The sequence below is a fragment of the Haplochromis burtoni genome, unplaced genomic scaffold (genome assembly GCF_018398535.1).
Source record: "Haplochromis burtoni strain Fernald_Lab_line unplaced genomic scaffold, NCSU_Asbu1 Contig_17, whole genome shotgun sequence".
In the NCBI taxonomy this organism is placed as follows: domain Eukaryota; kingdom Metazoa; phylum Chordata; class Actinopteri; order Cichliformes; family Cichlidae; genus Haplochromis; species Haplochromis burtoni.
This window is the reverse complement of record NW_024582378.1, coordinates 3,952,792-3,968,576: the sequence shown is the minus strand read 5'-3', so window position 1 is coordinate 3,968,576 and position 15,785 is coordinate 3,952,792. Positions and strand designations below refer to the sequence as shown.

The window sequence follows — 15,785 nt, the reverse complement described above, 5'->3', positions numbered from 1 at the left end:
TCCTGCTTTGCCTCCAGTACAGTACAGTACAAAACAGTACATTGCGGGGGGGGGGGGCTTTGCAGACTCTGGGCTCCGGGGTGTTGTTGATGCTGCTTCGCTCCGCCTCTGGTGGACTGGTTGGCTGAGCTGTCATGTCGTTCCCCCAGCTCTCTTCCCCACTGGCCAATGCGCACAAAGCCCTCTCTGCACCCTCAACGCAACTGTATTCAGAGATACGTGCCTTTGTGCTCTAGTACGACGCGACCCAGGGCAGCCCTGTTCGCACACACAGCTCATCTCCAGATGCGTCTGGCCCTGGCGGGTGTAGCGGCTGAGATGCTGAGCGGCGCAGCCAGCAGAGCTAGGCCGAGGCTCGGCACCTTCTTGCTGGCCCCCGCCACCAAAACAGTACCGCCGCTGGCAGGCACGGGGAGCCAGAGATTTCGGTCAACGTCCTCGATGCAGGGATATTCAGAGATGGCGCGAGAGCGGTCGAAGACTGTCACGTCGTTTTATAACCAGTCTGCAATAGATTCTTCTGCAGAAAAGGTAATAAATGTGACGGGTTCCCGGTCTTTTCTCCTGAAAAGGTCTCAGAACTCTTGGGTAACTAAGCTAGCTGTAGCTAGCTGCGGCTGGGTTGTGCTACGTTCAGGGGCAGGTGGAAAAACAGTGACATGCTGCTACTTAAAAGAGCAGTGCTTTAGCCTTCAGAACTAATGTTTTGTCAGTTAGAAGCTTAAAAACGAATTCCTTCTATAAGAGGAATAAAGCTGTCACCTACATTGCAGTGTCTGTAGTTGTAATTTGTAATTTTCCTTTAATATTTCGGAGATTCCTCTAGCAAAAGAAAAGAGCGTGCTTTGTTCTGTTATTTTGTTGTTGTTGTTGTTGTTGTTTTAAGTCATATAGTGTATTGAATTATAATGGTCTATTTAATAATAATAATAATTCAGTAATAATGTAAAGCGGCTGACATACCGAAGACCTGAACGCAACGCCCGGGTAAATTTATCTGCAGCCTGCTGAGCTTCTAGACAAATTATAACGTCGGTTCTTTGCTGTCGCTGATGTTTACCGGACCAGACGAGGTGCCAACGCAAAATTGTAATATTAGCTACACTATAGACATAAGACGATTGTCCAGTAACAGGAGACTTGATGGTGTAAAGTTTCAGCGATGGAGCTGAGCTGACGTTGCCCCAGTTAATGAGAAGCAAGTCTAACAATCTGTTCTGCCAATCTCTAAAATACTTTGCCTTAAAGTGAAATAAAATAAAAGAAAGAAAACACAACTCCTGAATGAATGTCGCCATGTTAACTAGTATTATTATTATTGTTATTGTTACCAATAAAAATAGCATAGATGCTTTTCTTCCTCCTGGCTCAGTTTTGTTTTGTTTTTTTGGTCACATTCTTCAGTTTTTTTCACTTACTTACTTACTCACTTACTGGAGTGAATATAAGAAGTACTCTTACAGCAAAAAAGAGGAAGGAATTGAAATATTGAAACAAAACACTACCCAACGACAACATTTTCACTTTACGTTAGACAAATGTTATTGTTTTGTACAGTGATATCGATGCGATGGCTTAATGTTTGCATCAGTATACATAATGTAATATGACCAATCCAGCAGATTGTTGTTTCCACTGGGTCCTACCTGCGGGTGTAGGACCCAGTGGACCTACTGTAAAGATTAGGACTGCACTGACATTACTTAACATTTAGATCCTGGAGCAATGAGTAGTGTTTTTCCACTTGTACATTCTCCACTTGTACATTCTCCACTTGTGCATGTCGGTTTAGCACTGGAGTGTCAGTGTCCTTTTGGGGTAAACACAGCTAGAGCTTATAAAACTGATGCCTGTTTGACTTAGGTGTGCCTGTTAGGCTCCATTTATCCTGGGTTCTAACTTGAGATCTGTTCCCAGATCTGTAGACCATCACCAGGCATACAGCTGTGCATTCTGCTTGTATTTACACAATGCTTTTTACTTGTGCACCTGCAAATTGCATCTTACTGTGGGGTGTGAATGAATGTTATTGACTGGACCTGCAATTTAAAGATGCATTATTCTAACAGTTACTACAGTTTTTATGTTTTTTATCACACTGTAGTATGTTTGATTTAATCAGGCTACTGCAGTGATTCAACAGGAAATCCAATCCCAAACCATGAACCATTTCTTTAGTGTTCTTGTCTTTCTAGCTAGCTCAGATTGTGCTACTGGCATCTCGCTGTGGCACCCTCAGATCCATTTTGGAGCTGATGCCACGACTTGCTCCAGCTGGTGAGCAGAGTTGGAGTGCTATAAAGTACTGGAGCACACCGTAACATTGCATGCATGCATGTGCACTGTTATAGTGCACATGCCTGTGGTTGGTGGAGTTGTGTCTCCGTTGTAAGGTTTTATAATGTGGCAAGTTTACATACATTAGTCAGTGATGACTGAGCACAGTATTAAATGTTAGACTTGCTTTACCACAGTGACTTACCTCCATCTTAGCCTCTGTAACTATCACTGTCAGACACTGACTTTATCTGAGAGATATATATCTTCCCTGTCTTTCTATCGATAATTTTTTCTTTAAATCTGATTATATTCGAATCGATATAGAGATGGAAAATAATTCTTGAAAACAAACGTACTCTTACAAGAAAGTCCAACAACGATGTCTAGGTGATGTTGAAGCTGTAATGAGCTGAACATGGTTCTCTGTTGGCAGTGCGTTAGCAGACAGGATAGCTAATTGTGGGCTGTGTGTAGAGAAGAGCGAAGTTCTAACATTTAATTGCATTTAAAATAATGAAGGGTGTCTGCTGCAGCCACTGTCTTTTCTTTCTAATGCATTTTGTTAAATTAAAACAATTATCAGAACTGTGATTTAACAGTTTTAAGGCTTTGTTTTAACAAATTGAGTCAACAAAATCTACAGGCCTAGTCAGTGATAACAGGTATCACGAAGCTGTTTATCAACTTTCTCTGCAGACCAGTTTTTCTGCTTCAGGCTCTGTGTGTGCAGATATGAAGGGAGTGTTTCATGTGTTCTTTCTATTATCTACAGAACCAAAATGGACCAAATGAGAACATAATAATACACTAAGCAAATGCATCATTGTTGCTGCAAGCACATCAAAATAGCAGTGCTGTTTTTTTGTACATCCAGATCCTGCCTTCGACATCGGTGCATGCTTTTGAAGGCTTGGCTTCACGAGAGGAAATAAAACACACAGTCATGCAGCGAGCGTATAACAAGCTGAGTTTTAGATGTTTCGCTCCGAGCACTTTTGCAGTTTTTTCAAAGTGCGCAGAGCTTTTAGTCTCAGGAACCTTTCTTTCACGACCAGGCAAATAAGTTCACAGACAAAAAAAAGTTGCTAATGTTTTTACATGTGTGACTTTTTAGAAATGTAGTGATTGGATAAAGACAGCTCTTTTCTGCTTTCACAGCTCCAGGTCTCTGCGTCTGTGTCTGGGTAGACTTAACCGCCATCAAACAATCACAAAGTAATGCTTTAGTTTTCTGAGTTACTGCAGTTTGGAAGGCCAGATTATGGACTTTCTGAACATAAATTATATACCGCAGTGAAAATGTTTTGTTATGTTTTGCGAACACTCAGCTCTGCTCGTCACCTGGACCAGAGTGTACAGCTAAGACAAGTATGGAGTGTCCTTCAGTGTCCCAGCTAAAAATCTGCATGAACTGCCTGAAGGACTTTATCTGTCACAGGCTAAGCAGCCAGTCATTTATGTGGATAACAATCATGTGTGTTTTTACGGCTGCACACTTGAAACTAAAACACAATCTCAACCCTGCTGTTATGATTGTGTGTGTAATTTTATGTGCCGCTTTCTCCCTAGGCCTCTGTTCGACTGACTTTAGCAACCCTGTTGTATTCTGGGAAGTCTGCTGATGGACACCACATCTTGGTAAATATTTCAGCCGTGCTGGGATTTCTGTAAAGTGTAACAATAATGAGACTTCTGAGACTCTTCATTGTTATTTCTGTGTGTTTCTACGCTCACAGAGCAGTGCCAAGTACCTCCACAAGGAGCTGCCTGTACGAATCTCTCATCGCATCAAGGGTTTCCGTAGTTTGCCCTTCATTATTGGCTGCAACCCCACGATTCTGCAAGTGGTAAGCGCACAGCTCTCCAGACACACCCAAATACAGTTTACAGATTGCTGAGCTATACAGGAAGTGGGCCCTGTAACTGATTATATAAATAGAAGGTAACAATACTGCGCAGGAAAGTCTTGACAGAAAGCGCTCTTAAGATGCTCCCTGTCCACTCTGACGGGAGTGGACAGGGAGGTATGGCTGTGCATTAAGAGGTACAGCAGGTTTATGGTTCAATACCAAGCTGAGATACGACTGCAAGAACTGAAAGGAGGGGTTTTATTTATACACATAATGGTGACATCAAACAACCTGTAGACTCTTTATGGGATATCCATATCCTGTAAAGATGGGTCATACCAGGAATGTTGTACCGTTCTGTTTTTTTTATTAAAATAAAGAGCATCAATGGCTGACGCAGGAGCTGCAGCTTGTGATTTGAAAGCACATGTTTGTATTCAGGTTTGTGGTAAAACTGTCCTGGGTACTATTAATGCTGAACAATAAATGCAAGTTTTGTTTTCTGCCACCCAGATGTTGTTTTTCAGGAAGAGCATTGCATATTACCGCAACAAATTGCACATTTGACATTTTTAGGTGGAAGTTCCCATATTTGGACAAAGATGGGGTTTTAAGTTATCATCTGATTTTTTGTTTTTTGTTTTTTGAAGCTTGGTTTGCAATATGCATCATAAACATGCTTATAAACACATAAGTGGTGCTTAGTAACAGACAAATACACAAAACTGAAGCACAGGCTGCCTGGATGGTCATTATCAGAAAGCTTGTCTTATTATTTGTCATTTAAAAAAAAAAAAAACTTCAGAAGGCACCAACACTGCAAACACAGTGGAGAGGTTCAGTTCACTTATTTGAGTTAGCAGAGGTGAGCGCAGGCAGTAAGGTGTCAGCACACCTGTCAGTCTAAGCTGCGGTGCCCTTAATGGTTAGCTTCAACAGTATCCAAATGTAGGAAGCAGAAAAAAGTCCCACAAAACCTTTTATTTTCTGGATGCTTTCCGGGGCTGTTTAGTTGGTCATTTTAACACAGGAGTCTATGGAGATTGATCCACTTTCAGAAACAACCTCATGTGGCCATTCGAGGAGCCTTTTGGCACTTAATTGTGGTTTGTTTTCCTGCCACTTTCCACTTTCCTGCCAGCTGTCGCAACTACTTTGGAATGATTTTCTGGCACCAAATGCAAAATATTTTGAAACAATGCAATTTCTCAGATTTGGTAATGTTTGCCATTGTACTATTTTTAAATCATAAATAGGGTTTAAATGACATCGAAAACACTGTTTTATTTAAGTTTCTGACAGTCTTCCAAACTTTTTGCAGGCAAGGTTGTTTTTGATTAACTGTAACGACATCAGTGCCACACCTTGTCCAGTAAATAATTTTGATACTGTTATTTCACACATGACTTAGGCCTGTCATATCAATAACTCATACTTAATGACTATGCTGTCATTCTCTACTTTCCTAATTTTTCATGGGAAATGTTTCTTCCAGCAGAAACTGTCCACATCAGCAGGATTCTGATCTTGCAGGGCTGTTTAGTTTTTCAGATGCCATTTCAGACAGAGGCCCTTTAAAGCTCCTTTATACATAGATCTCAAAAACTTAACGAGAAAAATACGCATGTGTCTGGATATAACAGACTCTTTGACACCAAAAGAATTGTTGTTGTCATTGTTCCCGCTGAGCCTTTAATTCCCCTGCAAGCACTTTGAGTATTTCGCTGCCTCTGCATGTCTCGTTGCTGGTGAACTTTCACCCAGATTCCTTCCTTTTCTGGTATCACGGAACCGCTCTGTGTCGATTACATAAAGCAAAAGCTCCTTTTCTGTGCCACTACTTGTGATGTCGGAGTGGCTGTACCTTCACTGTTTAGCTCTTTGATCAGAAGTGAAATAATTGCTGGAACTGATTTTAACTCTCCAACTTTTGCACATCAAGATGATCAGATGGATTTTAATAAGCCAGTCTAGTCATTTATGCAGAATTCTGATTCAGAGAAATTGCTCAACTCTGCAAGTAACAGAAAACTCATCCCACTGATGCTTGGTGAAAGTTGCCACGTGTAAGCCTCACGTGGACTTGTCAGTAACACAGTGAGGCCCAGTCAGGGGGGACAGTGCTTGTGGTGTGATGTTTTCTGGCTGAGTGAACGATCACAGAGAAATCGGTCTAACCATAGCCCGCATCTCTCTTCTTTTCTCACAGCATGAACTGTATATCAGAGCCTATCACATGCTCAGTGACTTTCCAGAGGTGAGTGCCCGACCCACTCAAACACGAACAGTAAACACACACGCGCACAAACACGGGTCACAAGTTCAAGTTTTATTTCTCAGGGAGTGGGTTTGCTCATGAGCAAAAACAGGAAGTGTGAACCTTTTTCCTGTCGAGATGTGTGATGAATCTGCCCGCAGCCGCTTTAGGATTGGCTCATTTGAGTAGTAAACAAGCCGTGACTCTGTTATTAAAACTAATGAAACATTAGCCGTATGCATTGTTCAAGTCAATAAAAATCTGTTTCTCGCCAATCATTCTGTTTGGCATTGAAAGGTCGTAGAGGGAAGGTTAGTGGATAACTCTTCTCTGCTATCGAGTTTAGGATTTGTAGCTTTTCTACGACACTGATTATTGTTTGTATTTATTTGTGTACTGTCAGGGCTATAACACGTGTTCCATCACAGTCATCCTTGCTTGCTAGATGTAATGCATTTCCTGGGTTATCAGTGCCAAACTGTCTCACTGACTGCTGCATGCAGTAGCAAAGTGATCATTGTGTTCTGTTCTTTTTAGGTCTGGACAAAGCAGACGAGTACACCCAGTTGCTCAGTGGGTGTCGCACATGTATGATTGGAAATTTCAAACTGGCTGTGTTAATGTAAACACTTAAATCTGATAAGTAACCCTAACATTGTCAGGTTAAGAAAAAACAACACCTATTTCAGTGCCTATAAAGGTATGTGCCTTCTTTATGGAGCGTTGAAACACTGCACTTTGCTGAGACTTTCAGACTCCTCTTGTTCTCTTGTATAAACACATTTCTAAAGAGATGAGGCAGACGCAAGGTTAGCTAAAAATAAAAGGTCCCTAGATTTAAGAGGAAACTACAGAGACAAAGGATCAGATAATGTGACTCTGGGTTGGAGTCACCTATACTACAATAGCTCTCAGGGGAAATCATAGTGTCTAAAAACATCTCTGTGCTACAGAGGCAGGTCACGCTCACCCGGCTTTTATCTGTATGCCTGAAACCTGCTTTGCTTTTACATTTGAATTCTCTCATTGGTGGCTTTCAAATGACAGCGGTTTGCACAGAATTGCTCGACTGATTCTCAGTCACTGGTCCTGTGCATTCTTTATTTATTTCTCAATACACCATTTATGGATTTAAACAACCGTTAATGTGAAGCTCTAGTCGTGAAAGAAACGGACAATTTCATAAATGGAAGCAGCGTTTCTGTGAAAGAAGAAAAAAAAATCTCTGTGCAGTAGAAGTGTTGAGTATGAGGCCGTTGCTGCACTGAAGCTGACTCTATCAGTGCAGCAGGTAAACATGAAGCGTTGAGTCATTCAAGCCAGAATAAATATAAAATCCAAAATAATTAAAAGGCTCTTCTTAGAGCAGGCTGTTTCTTTAAACGTCGGGTTTCTCGGGTTTAGTGTGAAGCATCTCTGTTTGCAGATCAAGGATCAGGACGTGGAGGCTCGTTTCTGCAAACTAGTGCGGCAGCTGCTGGACGACCACAAGGATGTGGTCACAATGCTGGCACAGGGCTTCAGGGAGTGTCGCAGACACATCCAGGTACAGAGATACTAAGACTGACCTGATTCGCCATTTGCTGGAAATGACTCCTTACTAAAACAACTTACTCTCGGTCTGCACAGGTTAGGTTATTAATGTCAGTTTGTTTGTTATTCAGTTTAATTAAACACTATTTTATTATTTGGAAAGACTATTTAAGGCTTTCTCAGCTAACAATGATGTGTTTTCTTAAGAAAGCTGCTGATCTGCCTTTTAACTCTTCACTCCTTAAAGCTTTCAGGGAGTCACCCTTGAGGCTCTTTTTGTCATATTTCAGGCCTGCTTACAGAACTAAATTACTGGGGCTGCATTAGAAGTTAGTGAGGGCGGTCTTTGCATTTGCAGCTACACAGGAAAAACCTGGAAACTTTTCTAATGGTCATTAAATCACATCTTTATGTCAGAACCTTTATGGGAGGTAGAGCTAAAATAAAACATTTGCTGTGATTCACCAAAAGCTGTTAGAGTTGATAAGTTAGTTTCAACTGTGAAGTTTCAGTTGCTTTTTTTTATTTGCTGTCACAGGATGAGATGGTCATCCGCAACTTTCTGGATACAACGCTGTGCTCTCGTTTGGGAATACGAATGCTGGCCACGCACCATCTCGCCCTTCATGAAGATAATGTACGTGCAACTGTTATTCAAAGGATTTGAAAACCTCTGAACGGTGACGGTTACCCAGAGCAAATCATGCGGTAACTGTTAAGGGGAAAGGTGATAGTTGTCCAGCTTTTCTGCAAACATGGGATTAATGTTGGGTTGGGACCAGTGTTGGTCAAGTTACTTGAAAAAGTAATCAGTAACTAATTACCGATTACTTTCCCAAAAAAGTAATCCCATTACTTTACTGATTACTTATTTTCAAAAGTAAATAATTACTTAGTTACTTATTAAAAACACAATTTACGACCTGAATAGGTGATAAAGCGATAGATCTTTCAGCCCAATTCTACTTTTTCTGCATAATCCATCATACAAAATGTAATCAAATGGAAAAGTCTCTTTTTTAAAACTTGTTTTATCAGTTTTAATCTTTTAACTTTATGCATCAAGCAAAAATTAAATTATATGCAACATTCACTGACTGGAAGAAGTTTGTTTAACATTTAAACCTATTTTCTGCACATTCCAGCACATAAATTTTTTTTTGTGTGTGTTTACACTCACTCTTTCAAATAGATGCAAGTAAAACACAGCAGAAAATAAATAACATCAAAGACTAGCGGTCCTTTTGCTCTATTTTCACCTGTAAAGCAGGAGTGGGGTAGGCGGAGGTTTACCCTGGTGCAGGTGTGCCGCGGTCAGTTGAAGAATCCGCGAGTTTCTCTGTGAGTTTCCCATTACGTCGTTGCGCACTCGGTGCTTGTTTTAGGGGTTTTTTCGCTGTAAAAAGAAGTTTTCTTCCCACGCACAGCGGACACTAATGTTTTTGTCACTTTTTATGGAATCAAACTCAAAGTAAGGTCAGTACTTCCACGCTTTAAACGCTGCACGCTCATACTCTCTCCCACACTCGATATATGATCCACTGTTGATCTGCACACAGCTGTTGTCACGACATTCTCGCAAAAAAAATCACGGTTTTAGTAACGCAGTAACGCAGCGTTCCTACGGGAAAGTAACGGTAATCTAATTACCGTTTTTGCAATAGTAATCCCTTACTTTATTCGTTACCTGAAAAAAGTAATCAGATTACAGTAACGCGTTACTGCCCATCTCTGGTTGGGACAACAGGATCCTGTCAAATAGAAGTTGCTGGTTTCATGGCGTTTACCTTCAGCTACAAGGAAGCATAAAATCCGTCATGTTTGTTTTGGCAGCTGGCTATTTAAGTAAACGCTATTGTGTAATTAAACCAACCGTATTGATTAATCAGCGGGGATTTAGTTATTTTGTGAAATACTTTTTAGACTTGACTAAAAAGAATGTTTGTTTTTTTTGTTGTTGTTTTTTTGTTCATTCCAGCCTGATTTTGTTGGGATCATATGCAGACGTCTCTCACCCAAAAAGATCATCGAGAAGTGGGTGGATTTTGCCAGGTGAGTGTTTGGTACGGCTTAGTTTATCTCACCTTTCGGTGACTTTGTCTCTGTGCTGACCGAGGCAAACCAGAGTTCATCAGATAACCTTTCAGAAATGGCATGTGGAGCTGTGAATGGGCTCTCATTCTTGTTTGTCTTTGGTAATCTAATCAAGTGACCTTTTATAGACTTGTTTTAACCAAGTTCAAAGGAAGTTTGCAAAGAAACAATCAGAGATACAGTGTGTTCTCTGTTGTTACAGTGTAACATTTGTATGAATGAAATTGGACTTCCATTTAATGAACTGTATGAACTGTAATTGTAATCCAGCAGCATTAGAAGGTCCACTGCTTTGGTTTCTGATCCCACGCAGACAAAACTAACACCTTTCCCATAACTGTGAGGTTTACTTAGTGCTTTGTCCATGGTAACACCCTACACTACGTGTGGCTCCTCCTCCTTTTTTTTTAATCAGGTAAAAAAGTCATTAATATTTTTTAGAAAAGTGTCATGAAACAGTTTCATTTCAGTCGTTGTGTGGAGGCAGAGAATTTGTATATATTTTTGACCTTGTAGTCTTCAATATTATGAGAAATGTTCTTGGTGTTTGATAGAGGTCTCTGCGAGCACCAGTACGGTAACTCGCCCAGGGTGAGGATCAACGGACACGTAGCAGCTCGCTTCCCGTTCATCCCTCTGCCTCTGGATTACATCCTGCCAGAGCTCCTCAAGAACGCCATGAGGTAAACTAACCACTCACTCACCCACGGAGATGTCCACTGACCTCAAAACAGCTTATGTTAAATAAAGTTATATTGAATGATTTGGCTGGGTTTTTTTTGTCTGACAGTGAAAAATTATGTGAATCAGTAAAATAATAGATGAGCAATAATGTGATGGCAATAAAGGATCATTGAGGGAGAGCAGTGAAGATTTTAGTTGGTGCTGTTTGACTGGTGTGAGTGAGCCCTGGAGCTGGCTTAATGTTGGCACCAGTGTAGCTGTTGCTAATGGTTTCCAGGGCAACAGCGGGAGAGAAGGGGTGCAATTTGGAAAATGACTGGCTCTTTTGATGTAGCTTTTAACGAGTGTAGAGAATGTTGTTGATTTCAGCTTGGACATAGAAGCCAAGTCCAACTCGGTGTGCACACAGGTCCTTTTTAAAAAATTTTACTGGGCTATTGGACCAGCATTTAGAAAGATTATTGTGTGTCATCCACCTGGAAAAATTGAGATTTTCATGTGTCACAACAGTGGCTCTGGCACAATTTAATTTAGTATTATGCACAAGAAGAACAGGTTTGCAACAGAATCTTCACTGTTCGCTCAAAAGCCTGAAAAAGTATGTAGTTTAGACTACACATCTGCTTTTTAGCACACAACTTAAATTTAAAAGTGGATTGCATCAGTTAATCAATTAAATGAGCTGAATACTTGCTCTTGCCTCCTCTGATTGACAGACTGTAGAAAAATAAAAGTATTATTAAAAAGATATATTTTTTTGCATAGTGGATTGTTATTAAATGGGAGTACAGTTGTCACATCGATCTTCAATTTGCATCTTCAGGGCCACCATGGAGAGCCATCTGGACACCCCATGCAATCTCCCCGATGTGGTTGTCACCATCGCTAATAACGACATAGATTTTGTCATCAGGTGAGTGCCAGAATTGTAATCCAGGTGTGTCCTGAGCCTCTGAGCAGGTTTACCTGTCCAGGCATGATGACCAAATACCCAAACCAGCCCAGTTGATTTCTTTTAATGTGTAGGACCAATAATTTGTACTTCCTTTGCAAATCTGTGCGCTCCTCACTGCTGCAGGGGAGACTTCCTGTAACAGAAGGTATCGTTACAAGTTTTTGTTGCCATTTCTTTCTAATTCAGGATTTCGGATCGCGGCGGCGGTATCCCTCACAATATCATAGACAAGGTGATGGACTACCACTTCAGCACAGCTGAGGAGAGTGCACAGGATCCCCGCATGAGCAACCTCTTCAACAACATCACCAACAGTGGGAATCAGTCTAACCCTATGCATGGGTAAGCTCTTTACTGATGCACTTCTGTTTGTGTCAGAGATAAGAGAGGAGTATTGATTTTATCCAGTCTCGATGATTCCAGTAGGCTTCTTTATGAGCCAGTAAAAGCTCTGATGGCTGCCTGTATTTACCTGCAGCTTAATGTTTCACCTACAGTAAATCACTTTCAGCCTGGTGTGATTCTGTCACTTCACGTAATCACCTTAAACCTGTTGCCTGTGTGTTGTACAGGTTTGGCTTCGGCCTACCCACGTCTAGGGCCTATGCGGAGTACCTCGGTGGCTCTCTGTCTATTCAGTCTATGCAGGGCATTGGCACTGATGTTTATCTGCGTCTGCGCCATATTGATGGCAAAGGAGAGAGCTTCAGGGTGTAACGTTCCCCACGTCAGTAATCCATGTAGACGCCAGCCAGGAAATCAGGCCGTGCAGGAGTGCAGAGGGTTTCCCACGACGAAGGCTGGTGAGGACGAGGATGAAAAGTGTTTTTCAGAAAGCTCCTAAATTCACTAACCCACTACTTGTTCTTTAGTTTGTCTTTTTGCCTTAGACTGATTATAAGCTATGTTACCTGTCAAGGTGATGATTTCTGTTGTTTTTCCTTTTGTGTTCTTTTTGTTTTGTACCCTGTGGCATGTTGTATTGAAGTTTGAGGGGCGGGGCGGGTAATGAACTTTGAATGTGTAGGTTATCGGGACAAACTGTGCATGATAATTGATATTATTGATGACGATGATTATGAGAGACAGAGGAAAGCAAGAAAGAAGAGCTTCAGTTTTAAAGAAGTTCACGATGAAGTTACATATCTCATAGCCTCAAAGTAGAAATTTCGATGATAAATGTTTCAAGTGGAACTATTGAGACACTCCAGCAGCCCTGTCAAAATCTCCTCAAAGTTATCAATGCTGCTCATGTGTTAAATTACCAAATCGTCCCAGCGTGTCATTGACTGCAAGGGGAAACGTTGTTGGAAGCAGTATACATGCTTCGCTTAAGCATCCTCATCTTAAAGCTCATGCGCTCTCCTCAAACACCGCTTTCTTCTTCTGCTGTACAGCTGTGGCTCTTAAAAACAGAAGAAACTGCCAAAAACACCAAATGCTCATTAACACTTCTGTCTTCTGTTCTGATGAGCGTCTTTGTCGAGCAGCGTCTTTGCAGAGCTTTTGAACGGGGAAGTCGACCGAGATGTTCAGCTGCCTTACGCGTGACACTAGTCCTTTAACTGCATGCTGAGTTCTTTTGTTTTCTTTGTGGTACTTACCTTTATTGGGTCACACAGACGCACACCATGTCAGAACGTTTCACTAGTAATGAATAGGTTTCCTGTTGTAATGCTCAGTGCAGATCATAGCAGGCTTTAACATTGTAACAACTTTCAAAGTAACAATATACCAGAGAAGTATTGTCTGATATACGCTTCTTTTTTTCTGTGTTATTTGACTGTTTTCTCACAGTTTTTCTTTAGGAAGGTGTATATTTTCTTTTTAAAACAGGGCTTTGCAGAAGGTCCCATTTAATTTCACAGCATCAGTAGACAAAAGAGTTTCTCCACCGTTAGCCAAGTTTGCTGGTCTTCTATTAGGTATAGATCACTGCTTGATTATGTCATTATTGTGAATGGCCAAACTTGTAAGTAGGACACACTTTATGTGTGTGTATAGTCAGTGTGATTGTCAATTTGGTGGATGAAAAAGTAGCACCAGTACCCTACAGGTGGGTTCAAAGCTTCCGGCTTCCTCCCACAGTCTAAAGGTGTACATGTTAGGGTGATTGGTGACACAAAATTGTCCGTCTCTCTGTGTTTGCCCTGCGATAGGCTGGGGCTCCAGAAAATAGATGCATAGATGGACCGATGAAAAACAGAATGTGAAAATAATGAGATAACCATGTTGTGATCTCAGTATTTGTACAAGAAAATCACAGCAGCATCTGTACGGACACTGTTGGGAGTAGAGAGAAAAAATCGAGCAGAGTCAGGTGTTGAAAAAGTTGCGATATATGAGTTAACACAAACACTCCTTGCAGTTTGTTGAACATTCCCCAGTGGGTCCCAGCTCCAACAGATCAATCAGAATGCTACACCTCTTCTGTTTGATCCGTGGGCTTGTTATTGCATTAACTTTTTTTGTTTCATTTGAAAGGGCATTAGAAATCTTAGGATGTTATCTGCAAGATGTAACATCTCTAAATTTTTAAAATCCGTCAGGTTTTTGTTTGTTTTAGTTTTTTTTTTTTTTAGATTTCAGTGACACGGTCTTTATCATTAGCCTGAAGTTGTGCGACATATTATTCTACAGCTGAATGCATATTACTTGTATAGACTATGAACTGGTTAGAAACAAAATGACAAAGATCTTTAAAAAGTTGAGTACAGAAAGCTTCATTTCTTCTTTCCCTGAGTTTACATACAAATTAGTTCAAATGCCATTTTAAACCTGTGAGACATTGTGAACGTATTCTTTTGCCTTCAGAATCTATTTAATTTTGTAAAGGCTGGTATTTATTTTGACATTTTGTGAAGCAAAAACAGCCCCCTATGATTAACTGTTTAAAGGTCAGAGAGGGTATACTGTCTGTACCTGTATTCTTGATGAAGCCTTCTACATGTTTTTATTACTGATTTGACAGTCTTGAAGTTCTTGTATATACTTTAGCGTATACACGTTAAGGCGAGGGAGCATAAACAATCATAGCTTCAAAAAATGCAGGTGAACATTTGAGGTTTGTATCTCCTTTTGGAAATATTACTGTAAAGAGCATTTTGAGGATTCCTCCTATTAAAAAAAAAAAATGCTGAGAGTGGTTTTGCACATTTTGAATTTCACTGCCAGGCTGTAGCTTTTCATAAACATAAAATGTGCACTGTATGCCCCCTGTAGGCCACAAAAGAGAAGGGCAGACTGAAAAATACTGTTCATGGAGAGAATATCAAGTGATTTTTTTTTTTCCAAGGAAGAAGAGGACATGGTAAATACAAGTTAATTTAATTGTCTAGAATTCAGATTAATTTTGCATTTTAAAATGAGGATAAGAAAAAAGTTCATTTAGAAATGATCTCCAGTACAATACCAAAATATTCAAGTCATGTTACTGAGAAAGTGTGCTTTTTTTTCTCTCTCTCTGACTGAAATTAGTTTCTCCTACATTTTCTGTAGATATTAAATTTCACTTTGTTGGAACTGAGAGTGAGCTTGATTTTTACTTGTTTTTTATTTTACAAATGGTCTCACCTTACCGTGTTAGTTAGGGTGAGAAGCTTGACGAGGACTTTGGCATAGAGACGACATTTCTGTGCATTAAAAGGTGCTGTTGTAAGGCCTCCTAGGTGAGGTATTTAGGGGATGTCATATTCAGGCAGTGCTGGAGAGACTGTATCTTTTGGCTGGCTTGGGGTCACCCTGGACGAGTGGGAGGAGGTGGCCGAGGAGAGGGTCTACTGCCCCCGCAACCCGGGCCTGGATAAGTGGCACAGAATGAATATATGGGTGTTTTGTTTTTTTTTTTTTTTTATAGCTGACACAACTAATGGACGTATGTGACTGTTTAAAGCCACCATCAGTGCTCCTTTAGTTTATCAATGCTAAATCACAAACTATAGGTGAGTCAGTGTTCCCTGTGTATAAATGGTTAAAGAGTGGAGTCATAAAGAAAATAAATAATAAAATAATAATAATTTATTTTTTTATGTTAGCTAGACATTTGCAACATATTAGTCAGGGCAGAATACACAAAGTCTCAAAGGTAACATATTTACATACACAGAATTATGTATACATGTATAGGTTTTAT

The 15,785-nt window shown here is 40.5% G+C and overlaps 1 protein-coding gene across 1 annotated transcript; it reads left to right on the top strand.

Annotated features, from left to right (window-relative positions):
* The first annotated feature begins 166 nt into the window (after positions 1-166).
* On the top strand, positions 167-14,943 carry bckdk (branched chain ketoacid dehydrogenase kinase). Its single transcript, XM_005916102.3, has 11 exons — positions 167-531; positions 3,850-3,918; positions 4,017-4,127; positions 6,340-6,387; positions 7,814-7,933; positions 8,459-8,557; positions 9,899-9,972; positions 10,569-10,697; positions 11,522-11,611; positions 11,840-11,995; positions 12,226-14,943. Exons 1-11 carry the CDS (start codon positions 169-171, stop codon positions 12,368-12,370), a joined length of 1,404 nt encoding a protein of 467 aa, XP_005916164.1. The 5' UTR covers positions 167-168; the 3' UTR covers positions 12,371-14,943.
* The last annotated feature ends 842 nt before the right edge of the window (positions 14,944-15,785 follow it).

What these genes read in the sequence shown, in the direction of transcription:
- bckdk (XM_005916102.3), top strand. Translation starts at nt 169, where the DNA reads ATGCGCACAAAGCCCTCTCTGCACCCTCAACGCAACTGTATTCAGAGA. An exon ending in TGCTCAGTGACTTTCCAGAG is followed by an intron (nt 6,388 to 7,813) that starts GTGAGTGCCCGA and finishes CTCTGTTTGCAG; the next exon opens with ATCAAGGATCAGGACGTGGA. An exon ending in CTCCTCAAGAACGCCATGAG is followed by an intron (nt 10,698 to 11,521) that starts GTAAACTAACCA and finishes TTGCATCTTCAG; the next exon opens with GGCCACCATGGAGAGCCATC.